Source organism: Ptychodera flava, chromosome 1 (assembly GCF_041260155.1).
Source record: "Ptychodera flava strain L36383 chromosome 1, AS_Pfla_20210202, whole genome shotgun sequence".
NCBI lineage: Eukaryota > Metazoa > Hemichordata > Enteropneusta > Ptychoderidae > Ptychodera > Ptychodera flava.
In genome coordinates this window covers 7533157-7561053 of record NC_091928.1, presented here as the reverse complement: position 1 = coordinate 7561053, position 27897 = coordinate 7533157, and the positions used below count along the sequence as shown (strand labels likewise).

The 27897-nt window shown below is 36.7% G+C and overlaps 1 protein-coding gene across 1 annotated transcript in view; it reads left to right on the top strand.

The window, feature by feature from the left end:
- Positions 1–5708: 5708 nt before the first annotated feature.
- Positions 5709–27897, top strand: part of LOC139129355 (arylsulfatase B-like) — a 35008-nt gene continuing 12819 nt past the window's right edge. The window contains exon 1 of the mRNA XM_070694990.1: positions 5709–5847. Within this exon, the coding sequence (XP_070551091.1) occupies positions 5742–5847 (106 nt within the window). The 5' untranslated portion in view covers positions 5709–5741. The remainder of the gene's footprint in view (positions 5848–27897) is intronic.

The following is a 27897-nucleotide window of genomic DNA, read 5'->3' as shown; positions in this document are numbered from 1 at the left end:
TTGCGGACGCCAGACGCGTCTTTACGCGTTCAAAATGTAGATGTCGGTGTTCAAATTTGAACGGCTAGTGTTCATATTGTTAACACTAGTGTTCATATTATTAACAATGGTGTTCTAACCTGAACACATAGTGTTAAGAACCATCTCCTTCAAGTGTTCAAAAACTCAGCATTACAGAAATTTTGCAATACTGTAAAACAATTAACAATCTTTAGTGGTTTTTACTTTACTATGGCTATATTAAATTTACTACTGCATCGCTGTTAGGCAAACGTACACGGATTTTGATGTAACGAATTTCCCACTAAGTGAAAAATATCTCCGGTCTAAAATTACTGAAAGCATGTTTTTTTCTAAAAAAGAAAGTATACAAAATAATTTTACACGTTTATTACGGGTTGAAATTTTGAAATTTGTAAAATAAAAACAGGTAACCACCATGAACGTTTTAATTTTAACATCGGCGTGCAAGAGGCGTTCTACTTCTTAACACTTGGTGTTCAAGTTTGGTGCCTCTTCTTATCCCGTCATGCATCAAAACGGAAGTTGCGACATTTTTCTTGTAAGCGCACGCTGAAGTCGGGATCGTGCGGAAGCGAGACCAGAAAGGGTAAGTTTTCTCTCCAAAATAGTGAAAGGTGTTGAATTTTGAAGCATCTGTATTATTATCCTTTGAAATTATTTGTGTAGTACTTTGGAATAGCTAAAATACGTGAAGAAACCTTTTTTCTTTCAGTGGCTTGTATACCATACACTAACGGTCAATATGCAGCGGTGTTTTGGGCCATGGTGTATCGATCGCACTCGGGTCAAGGGTCATCACCGCAAAACTGTTGCGATGACCCTTGATCCGAGCGCGATGGATATGCCACACACCGCTGCGTAATCACAGCTGACACATGTCTTTTAATAATCACAATCGCATATAAAACATTAGTTAAACATCGCAGAGTGTACACTCTATTGTTTCAGCATATGAGAGTTGGCCTTTCTTTTACTTTTCATCAGTTGATGACAAGAAGAAGCCAATATTTTGAATCTGCATCGAAAAGGGGCACTGTATACCAAAGTCACCCCCTTTTTTTAACCTAATAAGGCCACCTTGTCTTTCATTTAAAGTCTCATGTCGCCATTATGATATTACCTATTGTTGCATTATTTTCAGGGTGTGAAAAGTTGGATTTACCTGGTAATCGAAGAGTTATTATAGAAACTGATGGTACAGGAATTGAAGAAGATGAGTGTACAGGTAGCTGTCTTGAAACAAGCTTGAAAACCTCAGTTCATCTCTAATGTAGATTTAAACTTCCGAGGGTCAGTAACTTAATTTTGATAAGATTCTGTATTTTTGTTCTGAATTTATCTAAGCTTTGGTAGAACGCTATGATCAACTAAATGTTACTGGAGAATAAGTTTTCAAATACGTGTAGTCCCTTATTAGATGCAAGAATGGAATAAAGAATTAAAGCTGAAAAATTCAGCAAATTCAGAGTGAAAAATGTAAATTTTCACTCTGAATTTTCTGTTGCTTTCTGCTTCAATTCTTCATTGCACCGTTGCATCTGATGAAGGAGACGTCAAGTCTTTGAAGGCTTATGCTCCAGTGACATTTAGTTGATCATAGCCTGCTACCAAATCTCAGATTATTTTGTATTGTAGACCAACACGTCTTTTGTTCTCGGTTTGTTACTGTTTTTTAGCTTTGCTTTTAGCGACGCAGAGCTTATCTTATAGGTGAATGTGAGGCATCGTCCTCAAATTTTTACATCCCAAGCTTTTTCTTTAAAACGGCCAGTACGATTCCTTTAATATTTGGAGCACAGGTTCCCAGAGATTACCCTAATCATATGTGTTCAAGTTATGGTGAAATATGCAATTTTTCATTTTTGAGGCGAATTTTGCTATTTTTGGTAAAAATATTTTTCTCTCTTACTGGTGGTTCGACGTCTTCAATATTTGTAAAACATGTCCCTGAAGAATGACCTTCGTAAAATTTGTGCTAGTTGTGATGAAATATTCAAATTTTTATTTTTCATGGCAACTTTTTTCGTTTTTGGTCAAAAAATCTTTAAACATCTTCTTCAAAACTACTAAATGAACAGCTTTGATATTTTTGATATAAGTCTCTGCGGATAGCTTTTTCAGATTGTTCAAATGATGCGGAAATATGCAAATTTGTATTTTTGAGAAATAAAAGGCATTTCAGACATTTTTAAGACATAGGGAATTATCAGAATGTGATATATTCAAGTTATGATGAAATCCGCAAGTTTTTATTCATTTTTTATCAAAAAACCTGTACCTTAAAAATTACCCGTCTGATAGCTTTGATATTTGCTACACATGTTTTTTTGGGATGATCTCAATTTGATATGTCAAAATCATGGTGAAATCTTCAATTGTGTATTTTTTCAGCTATTTTCTCATTTTTAGTGAGGCCATCCCGAAGTGAGCTGTCAGAGATCCTTTACATAACTCTGCGAGCTTTTTCGACGTCTAAGTCGCTTGTTGTATTGGTATTTAAATGGCTTACATTTAGGTTGTTGCCATTGGTTTTAGACTGCAGTTTCCTTTTACAAGTGAATTTTAGTAAGGACTGAAATTTCCAGGTTCAACAGCAAATGCTTACTGACATACAGAACAAAACTTATGAAACAAAGTCAAAATTAGGTAATGTGTTTTTAATTTCTGAGAAGTGGAGTTTTGAAATGTCACTGATTTATTTCAGAGTTTATTTGAGGGTATTATAAACAAACAAACAAATCTTTTCATTCATGAAGGACTTTGTTGGACAAGGAAATGCGGGTTTTACACCTTCAAGGACCCCTTTACCCACTTTCTGCATGTTGTGGCTTACTGTGAAACTTTGTGACAACTTGATATGTTGTGTTTACTTTAGTGTAAACAACTATGTACCATGTGCATCAGAGAAGCCTAGAGTAACCTTTTTCCAAGTTTGCAATTGCCTATACCGGTACAAGAGGAAATGTCTTGAACTATCTTACAAAAACGGAGTAAACATTTCATACGAATACGTGTTTTTAACATAATAAGTAAGCCAAATTTTGAGCTTTTTCAAAACAGATATTTTTGTACAGTTTTTACAAGTATGAACATATAACGTAATCCACAATATTGAAGTTAAACCTGTTTTGTCATTACTTTGTTCATAATATTTTGAAAACGATCGACAGTGTTTATAAGATTTTCTTTTGTTTATGTTTTGTATAGGAAGGTGTTTACACTGTTGGTGTTTTCCTCTGACAAACTTTACAAAGTGGCCATGTTTATTTTCCTGTTTTACACTAAATAATTGTATTTTACTCAACTAATGTTTTGTGTATTTTTAGAATAAAATAATATTACTGAATATCAGTGGTCCGTTATGTTATTTCCAGGCTTGAACACCTCCTGAATGCCAACAGTTAATGATGTTCAACAAGTGCATATCATGTGTCCAATCCTTTAACACATTTATCGTTGAACGGCGTCCATGCGTTCAAAAAGTGTTACAGCCCTTTGAACGCGTAAATGCGTTCAATTTTTTGAACACATTTCATGTGCAACGTGTGTTTAGATATGGAACACCATGGTGTTCAATATACATGTAATGTCTGATGAACTGAACACATAGTGTTCAAAATCTGCACACGTGTGTTCAAAAATTGCGTTCAAAAGTGTTACAAAAAGGCGTTTAATTGGTGTTCTATCCTTGAACACTTCACTTTACAGTGTACGATAGACATGAATTAAAGATAAAGTGATACATCCAATCATAAACGTCAGTGTCACAATTATTATTCAAACCTCACTGTGACACATGTTCTTGTTTTTGTCCTGACTTCCGTAAACACCCTATTAAAATTGAATTAGCGTTATTATGCGTTTGTCTAAAAATATGATTTCTATGCATATCGACTTATAATTGAGATCTTGTTGTTTTAATCAACCATTTTACTGGTGTAGATGACCGCTAGGTTCATTAAGGGACGAACCATTAGATCTTGGGAGGGGTGGTCAAAACACAAAAAAAAATTCAGAGCAGAAAGTTAGGGAAAAAAAATCTTCAAACTAGTTTGCAAAATAAAAAAAAATAAATAAGAAGACAAAGGCGTAAAAAAAAATCTGCAAAAGTCTTTAAAATTTTGAATTTTTTTAGATTTTACCGACAGAAAGCAACTTTCTGTATTTTTAGTACATCCTCCCGGCACATTTTTAATTTTCATTTATACATTTAGAGTGACTGTATCCCTTATACTGGAAGTTGTGATTATCTTATCTTTTCAGGACTTTTGTATTCTGATCACTTGAAAATTATGAAATTATAGAGCCTGTTTTCTACTTGTTTCCTGCGTACAAACCAAGCAGGTACACTAGGTAAACATTGAAACTATGGTATGGTTGTCAAGACAGAAAGTTGTATTTGCCTTTTAAGATCAAGGTAAACAGATGCAGGCCACATCAGTTTCATTTTTTTCACAGCATTTTATTGCAATGATGAATGCAAGAATGGGTGAACAAGTAGAAACACGTCAATAATGATAAAACAACATATCAAGTCATATTGTATTATTTTGCATTTAAAAAGGCATTTTCAATTCTTTTTTCTCAAAAAACAGCCTCAAAAAACAACAGCAACATATGTTTTAACATTCAACAATGCACTACGTAGAATGCCATCTATCCAACAAATCCTAACACAAAAACGCACAAAAGGGTTGAACTTTGAAAGTTTCTCGATAGCAAATACTGAATAAATCTGCATGAATAATCGTTTTTGTATAGCAAATTTCAAAGAAATTGGACAAGCCCTTTCAGAGAATACAGATTTTTTGACCATGAATGGCATAAATTGCCCTAGAAAGACAAATATTGAAATTTCAACACATCTATACACATCCAATCAATTTGGACATGCTGCTACAGAGAAATAGATGTTTGATCAAAAAGGGCAACAATTGCTCTAAAAACACAAATATGCAAATTTAACTATATTATTTAGCTTATTTTAGCTTCTCAGCTTGTCAAAATCAATTGTAAATCATGAGATATGCATGATGTTTGGTGGGGTGAATGTAGGCATTTCACCACGCAGTAGAAAGGGAAGCCAGGAAACCAAAATAGTCAATTTTCAAAACTATACGAAGCTACTGAGGAGCAAGAAGACCATGTTTCAGAGGAAGATGTGTAATCCGAAAAAAATGCTCCCAAAGTGCCACCAAATAACACCATTTTTATCTCTATTTTTCAAAAGCTCCAACAGCAGGAGGGGGGACGCTCCCCTCCTGACCATTCCCCGCAAAAATACTCCCAAAGTGCCACCAAATAACACCATTTTAATCTCTATTTTTCAAAACCTCCAACAGCAGCAGGGGGACACCCCTCTCCTGACCTCCCCCCGTGACCGCTTGCGTGGCCGCTTGTGGTGCTTGGCACCACATCCTTGCCCTCTTTATCTTCAGACAGCGACGAATTAAAAAAAATTATAAATCTTAAAATTTACTCAGAAAAAAAATGTGCACAGCTAATCTCAATTGGAAAAAAAAATCAGAAATTTACAATAGTAAAAAAAAATTTCACAATTTCATTGTGACCACCCCCCTCCCAAGGTCTAATGGTCCATCCCTAATCTTTGTCTGAGATAAAATATCTCTGTAACAAGGTCACGTGACCGTCCGAATCTTGCTTACACACACATTCACGTAAACGTTTCCAGATAGCCGACTAGTCCATCGGCAGACATGGATAACAAGTTGGCTCTCTTATCCATTCTTTTGGCCGTGTGTGGTGTCGCCCACGCTCAGACTGAACGTCCGCATATTCTGTTCATACTAGCAGATGATCTTGGTAAGTTTATTTACACTTATATATTCGAAACTGCTACATAAAAGAGAACGTTGCAATGTTCATGAAATCCCCAACTGCAGTGAACACACATTACTTCTGATAAGAGCCATGAGGGCCAACACCGTTAAGTCTTATGAGTTTTCGTGTTTTCGTGGTATCTTCTGCACCAATTGAAATTTCTGAAACAGCCGTCATTTTAGGCTTATCTTAAATCTTTTTAAGTCAGTGAACTCTTCCATTCCGGCCCCGCGCTCACACAAAAATTGACCAGTTTGGGATTATGGCCCATGGACTAGTTTTATTGTTCCCAATGTTTTTCCTAAAATATTGGGTTAGTCCGATGTACTTGACACCTTTTGGGAAACTTGTACCTGGTTGGTCTAAAGGGCTCTTCCAATAATTTTGTATGGCCCCTTGTGCTTGTGAGGTGTTAAACTTCCTTTTGCCAGTAACAAAGTATCAGCTACAAACAACATGAAATTCATCAAGATGCTCAAACTACCAAAACCGAAATAATAGCACTATAGGCAAAGGCCAAAAATTCATTCCGACACCAACAAAACCAAACATAATAAAACTACTTCAGGATTTCAACAAATATAGTCGTAAAATGAGACTATCATGAGACACAAACAATCGCAACAACACCAATTTAAAGAAAAATCAAAGTGGACTCCCCGAACAACAGAAAACACAAAACTTGAAAGTTATCTGGAAGCTACTTAACTTGCACTTCTAGAGATATCCTTTCAAACAAGGAAACAAAACATGTCGCGTACCCAAAGAATCGCGATAACCAAGCTTGCAAACAATAGACACATTACCATAAAACCCAGACAAGGGTCGGGCATCTTCATTAAAATATTACGTACACGAATGCGAAAGGCAATTACGCAACACTCAGTATTATACCATAGGGGAAAGAAATCAGTCCCCTGGGGTGGGGAGGGAGGGTTTTTGTGCAATGGTTTACCTTATTTGATTTTGTTAATTTTGACTGTGATATTTCAAATAAAGAGTTCAACTCCACACCGTCTGACTGTTTTCTTTATTGCTACAAGTAATTTTATTAATTTTGACTGTAATATTTCAAATAAAGATTTCAACTCCACACCGTCTGACAGCTTTATATATTACCGACAAGTCCTTATCTCCTCTCCAACTTGTGTATACACCACTGTAATTGCTCCGAAAACATTGCCAACTTGCTAATCCGCTGTCGGTATCAGCGGATTAAGTGATTGAGTCAACACCACAGCCGTCCCACACGCATTAAAATAAGGAAAGGGTTGAAAATCACAGACACAGTGTCACGATGTCGTCCGTAAAACTAGTGGACGCTTAAAATATTCATGAATTCGTAAATAAATAGGAAGGTACACAACTTATTTTCATAAATAAACGGTAAAGGAGCTCCCTAGTGACCGGCCATTGAGAGAAATTACTGAAAGCAACAACCTCGCGACCGGTCGTATAGACAAATGTTGGCAAAAATTCCACACTTTACACTTACAGCCACGACCTCACGATCGGTCATTGAGAAAAATTACCGGGAAAAAAACCCTGAAAGCCATAACCTCATGACCGATCATTGAGAAAATTTCGGGCTAAATTAAACTCTTTATAGCCACGACCGGTCGTTGAAAAAAATTACCGGGGGAAAAAAGTCAAAGCTTGAAAGCCACAACCTCATGACCGGTCGTTGAGAAAAATGTTGTGAAAATTCAACACTTTACAGCCACGACCTGGTGCGATCGGTTGTGGAGAGAAAATATTGGGAAAAAATCGGAAACCTGAAATCTACTACCGTGGACGCTTAAACTATTCTCGTTGAGAGAAATTGAAGCCCTTTGTCTGTGATGAAATCAACTAGGCTACCGTCCGACCGGTCAGGAGAGAAAATGTAGAAAAGTTAAAAAGTCACTAACAACAGCCATGTGGAGAGACAGCTCAGAAAAAATTAAAATACATGATCTGGACGGCGCCGGCCTGAAGGAGAACAGCAACGTTACAAAATTTTGATGACATAGGTTAAGTTCCTGACTACATTTTCCTATACCCTAGAACTTTATAAAGCTAAGTCCATCCTTTCAGTTCATTCAGATTATGTGCTGTCGTCGTTGAGTTGCGTGTTTGAGGAATGATAATGGTGGAAAGTGCATAACAATACAGCGAAAATATATAAAAGTTAGCGTGGACCCTCTGTTGTGCCGCGCAACAACCTAAACGCAGCAGCTAACGTTTTTACAGACAGAATACACAGACAATGTGGCGAATACCATGAAATCGTTTTTGTTGAAAAGGCGTGCTCGCAGTACCGGCAAACTGAATAAAAAGTTAATGATTTTATCCATCTAGTTCTCGGAAACTGAAGCGAGGGCTGTCCGTCTTTGGGGAAAATACTATAACTTACGCTACACATGGACGCGGAAGTGAAAAACACACTAACATTTTAAAACGAGAACGGGCAAGAAAATGTCAGCAAATTTGTAGTCCTGGTAACAACTGGGGTTAATATTAGGAAGTCGTGTTCCTTGATATTCAAGATGTTTTGTTGATACGATGTGCACATTGTGGAGGTTATTTTGGAGTACCTGTAGGTGATAACTTCATTGGTACGGATTGTCGCTGATGTATTAGCGGGGAGGCCGGGCAAACTAGTCAGTCACAGTCGATGACGGTGTGCTACGTTGACGATAGACGCTATAGATGTACGGTGACGATGATGGCATCGATATATATCTGAATATGGATAGTGTATAATACTGGCATACACGATGACATCAATCTATATTGAGCTGCCTGCAGTGGTGTTCGGTTCGGTTGATGCTGTCTAAGCCTCGCTACAAAGAGAAAAATTCTCCTTGTCTGTGGCTGTTGAAGCTACCACCTCGATAACCAAGGAGGTTTGTGTAGATGCAGAGGCAGGAAACGTGATACCTCGCCCTTCAGCTCTTTCCGTGCAGGATTTACAGAAGTTTTGGTTATATTCTCGAACTCATCGTTAGCAACATTTTGTGACAAAAGGATACAAATTGAATCCTTGTTTTGATTTTGTAGGATTGATTAAAACCAGTCGTGTAGCGTGATCTTATAAAACTTTGCTCATTTTGAGCATGATGTACGAACTTTGACATTGTATAACATCAAACGCATCATGGGAAATATGTTTACTTCTGGACTGGAAATAAACAGGTTTGAGGTCAAAAGGTTATACTTCCGACTTCCGCTCTTACGGACGACATCGGACCATGACCGACTCAAAAATGTAGGTTGGTTTTCTGGCTCAAGATGACCATTTTAGACGGCGTACTTTGGCATGTAACAGTTCATCGGTATAGCGATGCTTTTGATAGTCGTTAAATTTCGATTGACTTCTATATCTGCTCAGATTTGCGTTTTTTTGTGACACTGTGTCTGTGATCTTCAACCTTTCCTTATTTTACTACGTGTGTGACGGCTGTGGTGTTTACTCAATCACTTAATCCGCTGATACGGACAGCGGATTAGCAAGTTGGCAATGTTTTCGGAGCAATTACAGTGGTGTATACACAAGTTGGAGAGGAGATAAGGACTTGTCGGTAATATATAAAGCAGTCAGACGGTGTGGAGTTGAACTCTTTATTTGAAATATCACAGTCAAAATTAATAAAATAAAATAAGGTAAACCGTTGCACAAAAAAATCTCCTCCCCCACCCCAGAGTCCTTTCATCTGTTCCCTATGATTATACACAACTATATAGACAGTGGCGACACAGAACAAACAGCAAACTAAGGAAAGAATCTACACTGCAACTGATGAGAAACCACACGGTTTCGAAACGCAAGCAACAAAGGGCCACTCTATCAACTTTGAAACACCATACGTCCGGCTGCGGCTCGCCATAAGCTTTCCCCACACAAACAAAACATTACCGTACACTCTAATCAAACCTTTCCTACATATATCCGAAGCGAAACAAACATTTTATTAACACAAAAATCGGATAAGAATGTGGAACACATATCCGAAACGAATCAAAGACAAACTCGACACAAAAACATTTTGGAAAGTAAGATGGGGAGCCTCTTCCACATTTTTTTACATACGACAGTGGCGCTGTTGGTAAATTCTAGTCGGATGGAAACCGTATAATTGGAACAGCCGATCGTTTGCGAAGACGACCAAAAGGTGTCAAGCGTATCTGCCATTAAAGGAGAAAGGTAAACTACGCATAACTAATAGACGGGGTGCGGAACGTCATTTCAGGCCAGATCGACGGTTTCCACCCCGTCAAGTTCTGTGTGGGCGCAGGGCTGTCATGTCTCATTCATTCGACTCCTTCAACACGTTCAAAATTATTAACTAGAGAAAAAGAAAGAAAAGGAAAAATAGGGAAATTATACCGGCTTTTGGTCTGCGTTACGTCATTAACGAGATACTTATTAACATAGCGCTTTGAATTCTGGCGTTAGATAGCTAACAAGGTTCAGCGAGTGTCTATGTTACCCGCTCTTTGCGATTAACGAATTCACACGCCATTTTGAGTGAAGACCAACTTGTTAGGGGCCCAAGCCTTCCGGCTGGGCCCCTATTGGTTTTACTGGAGTTCAATATTCTTCTTCTTCCTCATCTTCTTCTTCTACTGTCCCTTTTGTCACTCTTAAGCTTGATCTCAGAAACTGCATGACAGAAACTTCTCAAACTTGCAGTGCTAATAGCTACTTATCATCTTTTATTCAGTATTGCAGGCCTCCGGCCTTTTATACAATAAGTGACAATAAATATACAGACAGATACAGTGGGGCTTACTACTTGAAATGGTTACATTATACAAAGAATTGAGAAAATCCAGAAATCCATGTGTAATATCAATTTGTCTGCAATAGACCATCCCGTAACTTGAAACTATGGTAAATAAACTTTGACAAGTTTATTAAAGTATGAGGGTTCTGTGATTTAATAGGCTGGTATATTTAATCACTGATGGTTGTTCATAAAAGAAAGGCGAGAGGAATTTTTTTCCTTAAATCGTCATACACGGGACAAATAAAGCAGAAGTGAAATTCTGTTTCAACACATCGCAAATTACATAACTGGCATATTCTATTTTCTCTGGCTAGACCTTCAAAACGGCCACTTTCAATAAGCAGTTATGGTTAGAAATTCTAAATCTACAAAGAGCTGTTCTAAATATTTCAACATTTACACAACTCAAATACTTTTCGAAAGTCAAAATATTTTTAAAAACCCGATATGAGTCCAGCTTGGAGGAGTTGGCTAGATCACATGACCATAGTTGACTACCGATATCAAGGCACCTCTGTTTAAAAGTAGAAATGAAAACTAATTCATTGCCTACAGTCTGCATATCCCATGCTATGCCAAAACCAAATTGAACAAAGCTCTTTGACCTTTTTGGCCCAACAGTGGTAGCCCTTCTCAGCCATTTCATATTGATAGTTGTAACATTGTCTAATGTAACTATCATTATCACTGTGAAGTAATTTCAACCAATACTTCATAATACGTGGAAGGCGGAGTGTTTTCAAAGATTGTCGACCAAGTTCACCCAGGACAGCAAGATTGCTTGCACCTGAACTGACCTTTAGAATGTATTTACAAAATTCTGTGTGAACCCTTTCAACATCGTTTCCATCATGAAATCCCCAAACCTCGCATCCATACATATGTATCGGAAGGATTTTGCAATCAAATATACGTAAAGCTAAATCAATATTTACACAGTTGAAAATTTACTAAGATAACTTTTAATACTGTACATAGCCTTTCTACCTTGTTTAGCTAAGTTTCCTGTGCCTTTGACCAAATTCCATAACATGACAAGGTCAGGCCAAGGTAGTTAAAATACGACACAGTTTCAACGTGCACCCCATCAAGTTTCCAATTTTCATAATTTCTTAACCTCCCTCCATTCCTAAATACCACAATTTTAGTCTTAGATACGTTAACTCTTAACTTCCACTTGTTACAATAAAGGCTCAATTTGTCGAGTTGCCTATGTAATCCAATTACAGAACTACTCGTGACGGATAAATCGTCAGCAAAACAGAGATACAAAAGCTTTAACATTCCTACATAGATACCATTATACATTCCATTCTTAAGAGCTTCACCTATGTCATCAATAAAAAGGTTGAACAGAAGAGGAGATAATACAGAGCCTTGTTGAACACCATAAGTACACTGGAAAAATTCTGTAATTCCATGAGGTGTTCTAACACATGATTTGACAGTTTTGTACATTGATTTTAATACTTTTAACATATTACTTTTCATACCTAGTTTTAAGAGTTTGTAAAATAAGGAGTTATGATCTATCCTATCGAATGCTTTTTCGAAATCGATAAAAGCGCAGTAAAGACGTGATTTATGTTTACACAAATATTTCCAGATAGCCGAGTCTAAGATATAAATGTTGTCAACAGTGCTGTGACCCTCTCTAAAACCAGCCTGGGCTTCCGAAATTGGACAGTTAAGTTCAACAAACTTTGTTAAACGCTTGAAAATAACATTACAAAAAATCTTACTTATAATAGGAAGTAAAGTTATACCCCTGTAATTACAGACAGAATCGTGCGCCCCTTTCTTAAAAAGAGGGACAATCATACCAATGACCCATTCTTCGGGGAATACACCTGAATTGAGAATTCCGTTGAACAAGTTTAACAAAATCACTCTGAATTCTCCACAAGAGGTTTTAAAAAAATCTACAGGAATACCATCAACCCCTGCAGCTTTACCTAATTTAAGTTTGTTAATGGCAGAATCTACTTCGTCAGGTGTGATTTCACAATCAAGAACACTGATATCAATATCTATGTCTTCATTATCAGTATTTACAGCATTGTGTAATGAAAAAGAATCATTTACAAACTCATCAACTTCCTTATAAAAATCTTGAAAATCACTATGTAAATTGCCAGGTGTGTTAAATAAAACAGAAAAGTAATCGATCCATTCCTTTGCAGTAATGGTGTCTGGAGGACCTGGGGAGTAAGGTCTCAACATGGACCAAAACCTCTTTGAATTTGAGTCTTGCGCAGCTTTAGCAAATCTTCTCTGGTTTAATACTTCATAGCTTTTCTTTTTTTTTGTTTTAACAAGTTATAGGCTAGTCGGAAGGTAGGGTCCCATGCACCCCATGGATGTATTTTTTAACCTACATTTTTGTAATCCTTAGGGTCTATATTTAATGAATTTTGATGTTCCCAAAATCAAATCGTGTCCCATGGGGTTCATTTGGCGCCATCTTTGCCGCCATCTTCGCCGCCATCTTGGATTTCAAAAATGGGGTAGGGGTCACGTATCTACCGCTCGACGGAAACAGAAACAATAAAATACTATAAACGTTACATTTTTTGAAAGCCAAGATCATGGCCTTTCCATTGTTATATAACTTAATAGGGATTAATTAATATTCGAACGTCGATTAGACTTTATATCGGCCATTGGCCGTAAATCGTAAAAGTTGCTAAATTTCACACCCAATAATTAAGTTCCCGTTCCTCCAAACAATTTTTCATAAGATATTTATATATTTTTTGGAAGAACTCAGTGCAATAAACAAGAAAAACAAGATTAAGAGTATGTGTCTTGAGATTTAGTGGGTGCATGAGCTTGTTTTCTTATTACGCGGTATGCCACATATCCGTGTGTAACATAAGGGGTAGGGGTAATGTTTCCCTTTCTGTTTCGAATCATGAACGATGAAACCATAAAAATGTTACATTTTTTGAAAGTACTGCATCAGAACTTTCCTAAAATATATAGATTTATGGGGAAAAGTTGCATATTTAAAAGTTACAAAGCTTAAACCTTTCGGTTTGTGTCGATTTTAAGTGATTTTTTAAGAACGAAATTACAACATATGGGGTAGGGGTAATGTTTCCCTTTCTGCCTCGAACCATGAATTACGAAACCATATAAATGTTATACTGTTTGAAAGCTCTGAAATGGGCCTTTCTAAACATGTACAGTTTTATTGGGAAAAGTCCATATTTTAAAGTTACAAAGCTTATGCCTTTCAGTTTGTGTCAATTTTAAGTCATTTTTTAAGGACGAAATTACAACATATGGGGTAGGGGTAATGTTTCCCTTTCTGCCTCGAACCATGAATTATGAAACCATATAAATGTTATACCGTTTGAAAGCTCTGAAATGGGCCTTTCCAAACATGTATAGTTTTATTGGGAAAAGTCCATATTTTAAAGTTACAAAGCTTATGCCTTTCAGTTTGTGTCAATTTTAAGTCATTTTTAAGGACGAAATTACAACACATGGGGTAGGGGTAATGTTTCTCTTTCTGCCTTGAACCATGAATTACGAAACCATATAAATGTTGTACTGTTTGAAAGCTCTGAAATTGGCCTTTCCAACATGTATAGTTTCATTGGGAAAAGTCCATATTTTAAAGTTACAAAGCTTATGCCTTTCAGTTTGTGTCAATTTTAAGTCATTTTTTAAGGACGAAATTACAACATATGGGGTAGGGTAATGTTTCCCTTTCTGCCTCGAACCATGAATTATGAAACCATATAAATGTTATACCGTTTGAAAGCTCTGAAATGGGCCTTTCCAACATGTATAGTTTTATTGGAAAAGTCCATATTTTAAAGTTACAAAGCTTATGCCTTTCAGTTTGTGTCAATTTTAAGTCATTTTAAGGACGAAATTACAACATATGGGGTAGGGGTAATGTTTCTCTTTCTGCCTTGAACCATGAATTACGAAACCATGTTTGAAAGCTCTGAAATTGGCCTTTCCAAACATGTATAGTTTCATTGGGAAAAGTCCATATTTTAAAGTTACAAAGCTTATGCCTTTCAGTTTGTGTTAATTTTAAGTGATTTTTTAAACAAAATTATAATATAAGGGGTAGGGGTAATGTTTCCCGTTCTGCCTTGAACCATGAATTATGAAACCATATAAATGTTATACTGTTTGAAAGCTCTGAAATTGGCCTTTCCAAACATGTATAGTTTTATTGGGGAAAGTTGCATATTTGAAAGTTACAAAGCTTAAGCCTTTCAGTTTGTGTCAATTTTAAGTGATTTTTTGAACAATATGCACAAAACAGTTAGTCCGTTGGCCAGGTATCGAAATCATCCCCTCTAAGGCATTTTACCCACTATGATTTTCTGTTAGCCAGTATTCTCAGCTGTCATAATCTGCTTATTTTCCATTTAACTGATGGTGTGTGAGAGCGTAACGACTTGTTTGTGAAGGGCTGTCACGCCCTCAGTAGTAAAATTTGGGTAACATATTTACCGCTAGTCGGAAACAAAAACAAAAAAGTACCATAAACAATAAATTCTTAGAAAGCCCAGATAATCCCCTTACCATTGGTATACAACTAAATGGGGATAAATCGATATTCAAACATCGATTAGATTTTATATCGGACATGAAATGTAAATTGTAAAATTTGCTTAATTTCAAACCCAATAATTCAATTATTAAGTTCACGTTCCTCCAAACAATTTTTATACGGTATTTATATATCATTTGAAAGAACTTAATGCAATAGAGAAGTTAAAAACATTAAAAGAGTGTATCTTCTTGAGACTTATGGGGTGCGTCGATTGTTTACCTAATATATGGTATGCCGTACATCCCTCTATAATATACATTTAAGGGATAGGGGTATGGGTAATGTTTCCTCTCCTACCAAACGCAGCGAATAAGGAAGCCACATAAATATTATATCTCTGAAACACTAACGCAGTTGTTTTTCCAACAAGATATGGCTTGATGGGGTAAACTCAAAAATTATGCAGTGACAATGCCTAAACTCAAAAGTTTGTGTTACTTTACTGACATTTACTTGTTAAAAGGAACATAGAAAAATACTCTATAGGCATTAAATAGCACTAAAAAGCTAAAATGGTGGTTAATAAAAGACGTTTTACTCATTTCAATAACTCAAATTAGGGAAAGAAAGTTAACAGCTATAATATGTCAAAAATCATATATTCCAAACCAACAAACACTAAATTGGATGTCATAGTCGTCATGCAAAGTTGATATGACAGCAGCAACAATCAATCCCTTTTCTTAAATTGTATCGCGAGAGATATATAAGCAATAAAGCACCACTTTGAAAGGTTACCACACGGTTTCGACCGGTAAACAACATATACGCACGAACTTCAGTCGTGTGTATAAGGAGTGAAATGGTCAAAACCGAGCTCGAGTGGTGTACCCAACTTTATAATATAGGGGTTGTTTATCGCTATATTATATCAGTATATTGAAACTTGTGATGAAAATACATACAATGTGAAAGAAACCCACTTTGGAGATAGGAATGGCCAACTTTACAGTATATCGTAAATACATGCACAGTCACGTGACCGTCTGGGCAAATCAGAGCTCACTATTAATAGTGTTACTTTTAATACCACACGGGAACACGAGAGAATCTTTTATCGCTGAAAACCAATCACCATTAATCCACAATATAGCTTCTCCATAATAAGATGAGATGGATCGACAACACTTTACCTTCCTTACCAGAAAACAAGAGATCATAACCAATTTTTCGAAATTATTTTACAACGCAGAACACTATATACTCCCAATGAGGATTACATTTTCGACTGGGTACTAAATTCAATAGCAAAATAATTCTGGAACTAAAACCCGAAAAGCCAAATGTCACAGAACGCATTCAAATTACGCAACTAAATAGTAAACAGAAGGCGAACAAACACTCTCTACACCAAGCAATAGAAGGCGAGACAAACCTCAGAAAATGACTAAAAAGGCTTATATTCCCATTGACACCTCAATGTTTAAAATGCCTTGTGAGTGAATCTATCATTAGTTTCTTATCATGGATGACATTTAACCAATGTTAGACCCTGACGTCTTTGAAGCAAAGACCCTACAAACGGACGTTTTAGGGTCAATGCTTGAAGATACCATTCCCACCAGCATGATCGAATCAGAGAGACTAGATTGATCTAACTTTCGAGCTAGATCAGCCACCAGCAGCTGAGAAAAATAAGTCAACATAATCATCAGAGTCAAGCGAGCAAGACAACGGCTTCACACATTATACTCCACAGAGAGGACATTCTTACACAATTCACAAAAAGCGTTCAAAAGCTTCGTTAAAGGCATTGTTCGCGATCCCAGGGACGGGCATGGCTGCTGGTGTGGCAAATGCAAAATGTTAGTCATGCTGAATCAAGGTGTAATCAAGTTATAGCTTATTTATAGATTGGGAAAATCCTAATCCTGATAGTAATGATGGAATATAAACTTTATGAAAAGTTGAGAAAATTTGCCACTTCTTTGATTTGTATGTTTTACATTCCATGTTGTACTAACCTGTACTTTACATGAACAGTCAATACATCCGGCAAGTATTCTGTGCTGTTCTTTTATAGTTAGGTCCCCGCAATCCGAGATAAGTCTTTCTATAGTGTCAACCATTCTCTTCGATTACTGTATCTACTCCAATAAATTCCCATTTAACTCATTTGTATGATTACAGGGAAGCCTAAGCCTATCTCTTACAATCTAAGATTTGAGATATTTGACAACAATATGTATGCAATTTTTCATAGGCCTAAATAACACACAGAAGAAAGTCATACTCAATGTTTTGTCCAATTGAAAGTCAAATTTTCACCGAAACAAGTAGAGGTGGCAATCTGTAAGCCAAACGAGAATTAATATTAGCAACGATGGATATTAATTAAGCCTTTCCCATTTCCGATCCCAGTTACTCATACAACGGGATATAAGCGAAAGCCAAGAGTATCGAATGTGTTGAAACCTAAGTGGCCCCTATTCAGTACCACGTAGCCTACAGGTACACCTTAAAGAATACTTACCAGGCCAAAATACCGAGTGTTGAATTCCTTCAAAAGTGGCAACACCTGGAAAGACACTGCGGCAACCAATTTATCACCCTGATCTCTAACTATTTACCTCTACACCCAATAAAGCACCGGGACTCAAGACAGTTGTACATCACAAACTTAAGAAAGCGATCGAAGACACTCGCTACACAGAACGCAGGATGGAAGGCTGCAAAGACGATTCTTCAAATAGGCAAAAAAAGAGGCTAAAAACAACACAAACATTCACAGCAACGACGACAGGTCGGGTTTTCTTCCTATACTACGGTACAAACACAAACCAAAGGGTCTTTCAAAGGCCACCGCACTTCCCTTAAAGCCCGGCTCGAAATGGACTGGGATCATGATTAGTGCCAAGTTTGGTTGGGCGTTTTGGGGCATGGCTCTGCATAATGAGTCTGTTGGTAACGGTTGCGATCGTTCGCATTATCTGCGGATCTGTTTGCTCTCAGATCACGCTCAGGCTCGGACTAATATAGATACATACAGCCTTCGTTTCAAGGTTCGTTTCAGTCATTCCATGGCAAATACCCGAAATAAAAAAGAAAGGAAAACTATCAACTTAATCAAACAAGAGTTTGCTTGAATGAATTAACCGAAGTTTCAGGCCATATCAACGTTCGTTATGTGAATGATTCAGCTGCTGACCGCAATGTACATACGGAATATTGGCGCCATCTAAAGTCGAATAATTATCAAAAAAGTAAAAAGCTTATATCTGGGCTTTCTAAGAATGTATTGTTTATGGTACTTTTTTGTTTTCGTTTCCGACTAGCGGTAAATATGTTACCCCTAACCCATTCCTATTGTACTACTGAGGGCATGACAGCCCTTCACAAACAAGTCGTTACACTCTCACACACCATCAGTTAAATGGAAAGTAAGCAGATTATGACAGCTGAGAATACTGGCTAACAGAAAATCATAATGGGTAAAATGCCTTAGAGGGGATGATTTCGATACCTGGCCAACGGACTAACTGTTTTGTGCATATTGTTCAAAAAATCACTTAAAATTGACACAAACTGAAAGGCTTAAGCTTTGTAACTTTCAAATATGCAACTTTCCCCAATAAAACTATACATGTTTGGAAAGGCCAATTTCAGAGCTTTCAAACAGTATAACATTTATATGGCTTCATAATTCATGGTTCAAGGCAGTGCGGGAAACATTACCCCTACCCCTTATATTATAATTTTGTTTAAAAAATCACTTAAAATTGACACAAACTGAAAGGCATAAGCTTTGTAACTTTAAAATATGGACTTTTCCCAATAAAACTATACATGTTTGGAAAGGCCAATTTCAGAGCTTTCAAACGGTATAACATTTATATGGTTTCGTAATTCATGGTTCAAGGCAGAAAGGGAAACATTACCCCTACCCCTTATATTAAAATTTGGTTGAAAAAATGACTTAAAATTGACACAAACTGAAAGGTTTAAGCTTTGTAACTTTAAAATATGGACTTTTCCCAATAAAACTATACATGTTTGGAAAGGCCAATTTCAGAGCTTTCAAACAGTATAACATTTATATGGTTTCATAATTCATGTTTCGAGGCAGAAAGGGAAACATTACCCCTACCCCATATGTTGTAATTTCGTCCTTAAAAAATGACTTAAAATTGACACAAACTGAAAGGCATAAGCTTTGTAACTTTAAAATATGGACTTTTCCCAATAAAACTATACATGTTTGGAAAGGCCCATTTCAGAGCTTTCAAACAGTATAACATTTACATGGTTTCGTAATTCATGGTTCGAGGCAGAAAGGGAAACATTACCCCTACCCCATATGTTGTAATTTCGTTCTTAAAAAATCACTTAAAATCGACACAAACCGAAAGGTTTAAGCTTTGTAACTTTTAAATATGCAACTTTTCCCCATAAATCTATAAATTTTTAGAAAGTTCTGATGCAGCACTTTCAAAAAATGTAACATTTTTATGGTTTCATCGTTCATGATTCGAAACAGAAAGGGAAACATTACCCCTACCCCTTATGTTACACACGGATATGTGGCATACCGCGTAATAAGAAAACAAGCTCATGCACCCACTAAATCTCAAGACACATACTTTTAATCTCGTTTTTCGTGTTTATTGCACTGAGTTCTTCCAAAAAATATATAAATACCTTATGAAAAATTGTTTGGAGGAACGGGAACTTAATTATTGGGTGTGAAATTTAGCAACTTTTACGATTTACGGCCAATGGCCGATATAAAGTCTAATCGACGTTCGAATATTAATTAATCCCTATTAAGTTATATATCAATGAAAAGGCCATGATCTTGGCTTTCTAAAAATGTAACGTTTATAGTATTTTATTGTTTCTGTTTCCGTCGAGCGGTAGATACGTGACCCCTACCCCATTTTTGAAATCCAAGATGGCGGCGAAGATGGCGGCAAAGATGGCGCCAAATGAATCCCATGGGACACGATTTGATTTTGGGAACATCAAAATTCATTAAATATAGACCCTAAGGATTACAAAAATGTAGGTTAAAAAAATACATCCATGGGGTGCATGGGAACCCTACCTTCCGACCCGACTATTATGATAAGCACGTTGACTTGCTTTAAAGTCGTCAAATGTGGTAGAAGTAGGACTGACCTTATGGATTTTAAGAGCATTTGTAACTTTCATTTTAAATTCACAACACTCGTCATCCCACCAATTGTTCCGTCTGTGACCTTTTTTAATCGTAACATTTTTCTTCATGCAGGCAAGTGATTTATGGATTGTGTCCCTCAGACAAATGGCAGCATTTTGAATATTCCCATCAACGATAAACCCATTAATTTCAGTCACAATGGCATTTGCACAGTAAGTGAGGCTACCCACAATTCCCCTTGATTTGTACACTCAGACATTTTTTGCTAAAGGCTTTTTCAATTTTATCAGTTTCTTAACAATTTTTAACTTACAATTTAAGAGTAGGCTTATTTGTTAAAACTATGTTCCAAAATTATTTATTATGTTTAAAATTAAAGAGTAAATTGAATGAGAAGTCGATGTTTGGAGGTGCTAAAAATTGCACACTTGTCAAGATAAAGTTATCAGCAACTAAGATGGTCTCATCATACCACCTGTCAGACATGCAAATTTCCTTTGTTACGAACATTAAAAAAAATCAATACCCTTTCTTTTGCCAACACAGGTGCAACTTATTCCCTTAGTTTCCTTGAAAATATTGTGTATGGCTGTCAAAAATCTATGTCGACAAAATTACAAAATTGCTATCTCCTCCGCGGAAAAGGGGTTGATCATCTCATTATTCATAGTGAGAAATCAGAAAATTATGATTATCAGAACTATGTTGCCAGAATTTTGAAATATGGACCGAGTTGTTCTGTGTACAGAAGAAATTTGCTTCAGTTCAGTGAGTGATCTCCGTGTGTACAGATCATGGAGAATTGTGGGTAGCCTCACTTACTGTGATTTGTGGAGGCACTTCTCCAAAAATTATTGACAGAGGTACAGAGATTATCATTCCATTTGCAACTGAACATGGTTGCATTGTTAACATTGCTATTGCATAGCTACTTATGGGTTCTCGTGCATATTATCCTTAAAATTTTGATTCTCGTGCATATTATCCTTAAAATTTTGATTGGTCATGTGACCTGGCGGCCATATTGGATTTTCAAAAAAACTAAAAATGGCTTTTCTTGCTGACCTAGGGGTCAAGTCAGTTTGAAATTTTTTATATAGCAAGCATGACCTAAGGTCTTAACAATCGGCAAATAAAATCGCGTGCGGTCACGTGACCTCGGCCGCCATATTGGATTTTAGAAAAATACCAATTTAATCTTTAAAAATCTTCTTCTCCAGAACCAAAACACTGATTGAGCTGAAATTTTGCTCATGTCATCCTTAGAGTGTTCTCTTTCAAGTTTGCAAAAGGCGTTTCGATCGGTCACGCGGTTTGGCCGCCATATTGGATTTTGAGAAAATTGTGATTTAATCTTTAAAAATCTTCTTCTCCAGAACCAACACACCAATTCAACTGAACTTTGACATGTAACATCTTAAGTGTGATCTCTTTCAAGTTTGCGAAAGGCGTTTTCATTGGTCACGTGGTTTGGCCGCCATATTGGATTTTGAGAAAATCGTGACTTAATCTTTAAAAATCTTCTTTTCCAGAACCATAACACAGATTCGACTGAAATTTGACATGTAATATCTTAAGTGTAATCTCTTTCAAGTTTGCGAAAGGCATTTTGATCGGTCACGTGGTTTGGCCGCCATATTGGATTTTGAGAAAATCGTGATTTAATCTTTAAAAATCTTCTTCTCCAGAACCAACACACCAATTCGACTGAAATTTGACATGTTACATCTTAAGTGTGATCTCTTTCGAGTTTGTGAAAGGCGTTTCGATCGGTCACGTGGTTTGGCCGCCATATTGGATTTTGAGAAAATCGTGATTTAATCTTTAAAAATCTTCTTCTCCAGAACCAAAACACTGATTAGGCTGAAATTTGACATGTAACATCTTAAGTGTGATCTCTTTCAAGGTTGCAAAAGGCATTTTGATTGGTCACGTGGTTTGGCCACCATCTTGGATTTTGCAAAATTCGCAATTTAATCATTAAAATTCTCCTTCTCCAGAACAAACACACTGATTTAACTGATATTTTACTCATGTCATCCTTAGAGTGATCTCTTTTAAGTTTGCGAAAGACATTTGGATCGGTCACGTGATTTGGTCGCCATATTGGATTTTCAAAAAATACCAATTTAATCTTCAAAAATCTTCTTCTCCGGAACTAACACCAAAATCTTTTCGCAAACTTTATAGGCCATACTACTAGATGCTATATAATAAATTCAAAGGAAATTGACCACGCAGTTTTTGAGAAGAAGATTTTTAAAGTATTATTTTTCTGATTTTTCAACGACCTTTGACCTCCCCTATACCTCTGCAGCTAAGTTATACAAATGGCTTATTCTAGCCTATGTAAGAGTCATATCTAATTCTTGGCTATCTAATAGAGCAAGAGGTCAGATTTTTGGTATATAGGGATAACTACGAAAAACAATTTTTTTAACAAAACGTCACATGATTTTGATGACCTTTGACCTCAAATATACATATATGTCCATAACTCACAAACCACAAGTGCTACATCCTTCATATTTGGTATGATGGGAGACCATATGGTGCCATATGTGGTACCTCATTAAATATGCACATATCTAATTCTGGGCAAACCAATAGAGCTAGAGGTCTGATTTTTGGTATATAGGCATAACTTAGCAATACAATTTTTTTGACAAAATGTAATGTGACCTCGATGACCTTTGACCTTGAATATACGAGTATATGTCCATAACTAAGTAACCACAAGTGCTACAGCCTTCATATTTGGTATGATGGGAGACCTAATGACACCACATCCTGTACCTCATTAATTATGCGCATATCTAATTCTGAGCCAGCCAATAGAGCTAAAGGTCTGATTTTTGGTATATAGGGATAACTTAGCAATACAATTTTTTTGACAAAATGTCACGTGACCTTCATGACCTTTGACCTTGAATATACGTATATGTCCATAACTAAGTAACCACAAGTGCTACAGCCTTCATATTTGGTATGATGGGAGACCTAATGACACCACATCCTGTACCTCATTAATTATGCGCATATCTAATTCTGAGCCAGCCAATAGAGCTAGAGGTCTGATTTTTGGCATATAGGGATAACTTAGCAATACAATTTTTTTGACAAATGTCACGTGACCTTCATGACCTTTGACCTTGAATATACGTATATGTCCATAACTCAGTAACCACAAGTGCTACACCCTTCATATTTGGTATGATGGGAGACCTTATGACACCACATCCTGTACCTCATTAATTATGCGCATATCAAATTCTGAGCCAGCCAATAGAGCTAAAGGTCTGATTTTTGATATATAGCGATAACTTTGCAATACAATTTTTTTGACAAAATGTCACGTGACCTTCATGACCTTTGACCTTGTATATACGTATATGTCCATAACTCAGTAACCACAAGTGCTGCACCCTTTATATTTGGTATGATGGGAGATCTTATGACGCCACATCCTGCACCTCATTTATTATGCGCATATCTAATTCTGAGCCAGCCAATAGAGCTAATGGTCTGATTTTTGGTATATAGGGATAACTTAGCAATAAAATTTTTTTGACAAAATGTCATGTGACCTCGATGACTTTTGACCTTGAATACACGTATATGTCCATAACTCAGTAACCACAAGTGCTACACATTTCATATTTGGTATGATGGGAGACCTTATGACACCACATCCTGTACCTCATTAATTATGCGCATATCTAATTCTGAGCCAGCCAATAGAACTAGAGCTCTGATTTTTGGTATATAGGCATAACTTAGCATTACAATTTTTTTGACAAAATATCATGTGACCTCGATGACCTTTGACCTTGAATATACATATATGTCCATAACTCAGTAACCACAAGAGCTACACGCTTCATATTTGGCATGATGGGAGACCTAATGACACCACATCCACTACCCCATTGAATATGCACATATATTCTGGGTAAGCCGGAAGAGCTAGAGGTCTGATTTTTTGTATATATGGATAGCTATTGGATGCAATTTTTTTGACAAAATGTCATGTGACCTTCATGATCTTTGACCTCAAATATTATATGTCCATAACTCAGTAACCACAAGTGCTGCACCCTTTATATTTGGTATGATGGGAGATCTTATGACGCCACATCCTGCACCTCATTTATTATGCGCATATCTAATTCTGAGCCAGCCAATAGAGCTAGAGGTCTGATTTTTTGGTATATAGGGATAACTTAGCAATAAAATTTTTTTGACAAAATGTCATGTGACCTCGATGACTTTTGACCTTGAATACACGTATATGTCCATAACTCAGTAACCACAAGTGCTACACATTTCATATTTGGTATGATGGGAGACCTTATGACACCACATCCTGTACCTCATTAATTATGCGCATATCTAATTCTGAGCCAGCCAATAGAACTAGAGCTCTGATTTTTGGTATATAGGCATAACTTAGCATTACAATTTTTTTGACAAAATATCATGTGACCTCGATGACCTTTGACCTTGAATATACATATATGTCCATAACTCAGTAACCACAAGAGCTACACGCTTCATATTTGGCATGATGGGAGACCTAATGACACCACATCCTGTACCTCATTAAATATGCACATATCTAATTCTGCGCAAGCCAATAGAGCTAGAGGTCTGATTTTTGGTACATAGGCATAACTTATCAATACAATTTGTTTGACAAAATGTCATGTGACCTCGATGACCTTTACCCTTAAATATAGTGTATGTTCATAACTAAGTAACCACAAGTGCTACACCCTTCATATTTGGTAGGATCTTATCATCTTAAGTATAATCTCTTTCAAGTTTGCAAAAGGCATTTCGATCAGTCACATGGTTTGGCCGCCATCTTGGATTTTGCGTACAACATGCAATAGCTAGTGAAACACACAGTAACTATGAGATGATGTTTAAAATCCTTCTTTTCCAAGCTTCAATTTTGCACATAATATCATCAGAGCAAAACATTTAAACCATGTTATCCGCTTTTGCCCCGCCAATGCTGCTTGCAGCTTTAATTAGGGGCCCAAACCTTCCGGCGTGGGCCCCTATTGGTTTTACTGGAGTTCAATATTCTTCTTCTTCCTCATCTTCTTCTTCTACTGTTTCCTTTTTTTGTCACTCTTAATCTCAGAAACCGCATGACAGAAACTTCTCAAATTTGCAGTGCTAATAGCTACTTATGGGTACTCGTGCATATTATCCTTAAAATTTTGATTGGTCACGTGACCTGGCGGCCATATTGGATTTTCCAAAAACCTAAAAATGCGTTTCCCTGCTGACCTAGGGGTCTAGTCAGCTTCAATTTTTTTATATAGCAAGCTTGACCTAAGGTCATAAGAATTGGTAAATAAAATCGCGTGCGGTCCCGTGACCTTGGCCGCCATATTGGATTTTCGAAAAATACCATTTTAATCTTTAAAAATCTTCTCCTCCAGAACCAACACACTGATTGAGCTGAAATTTTGCTCATGTCATCCTTAGAGTGTTCTCTTTCAAGTTTGCGAAAGGTGTTTCGATCGGTCATGTGGTTTGGCCGCCATATTGCATTTTGAGAAAATCATGATTTAATCTTTAAAAATCCTCTTTTTCCAAAACCAATGCACCGATTCGACTGAAATTTGACATGTAATATCTTAAGTGTGATCTCTTTTAAGTTTGCGAAAGGCGTTTTGATTGGTCACGGGGTTTGGCCGCCATATTGGATTTTGCAAAAATCGTGATTTAATCTTTAAAAATCTTCTTCTCCAAAACCAGTGCACCGATTCGACTGAAATTTGACATGTAACATCTTAAGTGTGATCTCTTTCAAGTTTGCGAAAGGTGTTTTGATCGGTCACTTGATTTGGCCGCCATATTGGGTTTTGCGAAAATCGCAATTTAATCTTCAAAAATCCTTTTCTCTAGAACGAAAACACTGATTCGACTGAAATTTGACATGTAATATCTTAAGTGTGATCTCTTTCAAGTTTGCGAAAGGCGTTTTGATCGGTCACGTTATTTGGCCGCCATTTTGGATTTTCGAAAAATAGCAATTTAATCTTTAAAAATCTTCTCCTCCAGAAAACATCACCGATTGATCTGAAATTTTACACGTGTCATCCTTCGAGTGATTTCTTTCAATCGGTCACGTGATTTGGCCGCCATCTTGGATTTTGCGAAAATCGCAGTTAAATCTTTAAAAATCTCCTTCTCAAGAACCAACACACCGATTGAACTGAAATTTTAACTCATATCTTATTAAGTATGATCTCTTTCAAGTTTTGGAAAGACATTAAGATCGGTCACGTGGTTTGGCCGCCATATTTGATTTTGCAAAATTTGCAATTTAATCTTTAAAAATCTTCTTATCCAGAACCAACACACTGAATAAAATGACATTATACTCATATATTTCTTAGTTTGAGCACTTTAAAGTTCCTGATAGGCAATTGGATCGGTGAAGTTCTTTGGCCGCCATATTGGATTTTCCGTAAAACATGCAATTCCAGGTGAAATGTACAGTAAGCATGAGATGATGTTCAAAATCCTACTTTTCCAAGCTCGAATTCTGCACATAATATCATTAGTGCAAGAACTTTCAACCATGTTAACCGCTTGGGCCCCGCCAACGCTGCTTGCAGCTTTAATTATTCTTAGTTTCAATGGTGGGTGGAGTTATCAAAAGTCCATTACTTGATTTACTTTGTTTGGTCGTTTGTTTGACTCACTACTCACTGAAGGTTCCCTATGATTCACCCCGACTACGAGTACGATGACCCTGGCGCGCCAAGGCCTCTCGAGTGTCAATAACATATTACTTTATGTACTTGCAAAACTTAGCTTCCGTTAACCTTTGATTAGGTAGAATGGGTAAAGCTTTCCCATACAACATCGTCAGTTCACTTAATTAGTCATTCTGTGTTATCGGTATTGATCCAAATGATACAGAGGAAATATCGAACATTGATAGTCGTCTGTCCGTTACGGGAACTTAATGTATTGTTTAATGAGTACATGTTTTCACGATGAAGGGTGTGTAAAAATCGTTTGATGTGTAGATAACACAAAGAAGTAGGTGCAAAATATAAGACAATTTGATCATATATAGCTCAATAGAGACTGGGACTGCTTAGAGAATTACACTGGGTAGCATATACAATACGATAAAAGCTTGGTTGGTCAGTTTATCTATCAACGTTAATGTCATTGATGAATGCAAATCATATATGGCGGAAGTTGGAATCCACAAGTAAACGACACAGTATAAAAACACGATAATACTTACGGTATAGGCATGGACTATAGCCTGTATTTTAGCTGAACATTGCTTATATAGAGGAATAGAGTCAATGATCCATTGCTTGTATTCAGCAAGCCTGTATTCATGTGGACTAGTGTGAATTCACGTGTATTATTATTATTGTATAATACTTGAAACGTATTAAGTGTGAATTTATCTGTATTGTTGCATATCCTTGCAGTGCAACGAATAGGGAAACAAACTTTATAGTCCGACACAAGCAGGTGCAATGCAGTGTATAAGTCGCGATTCCATA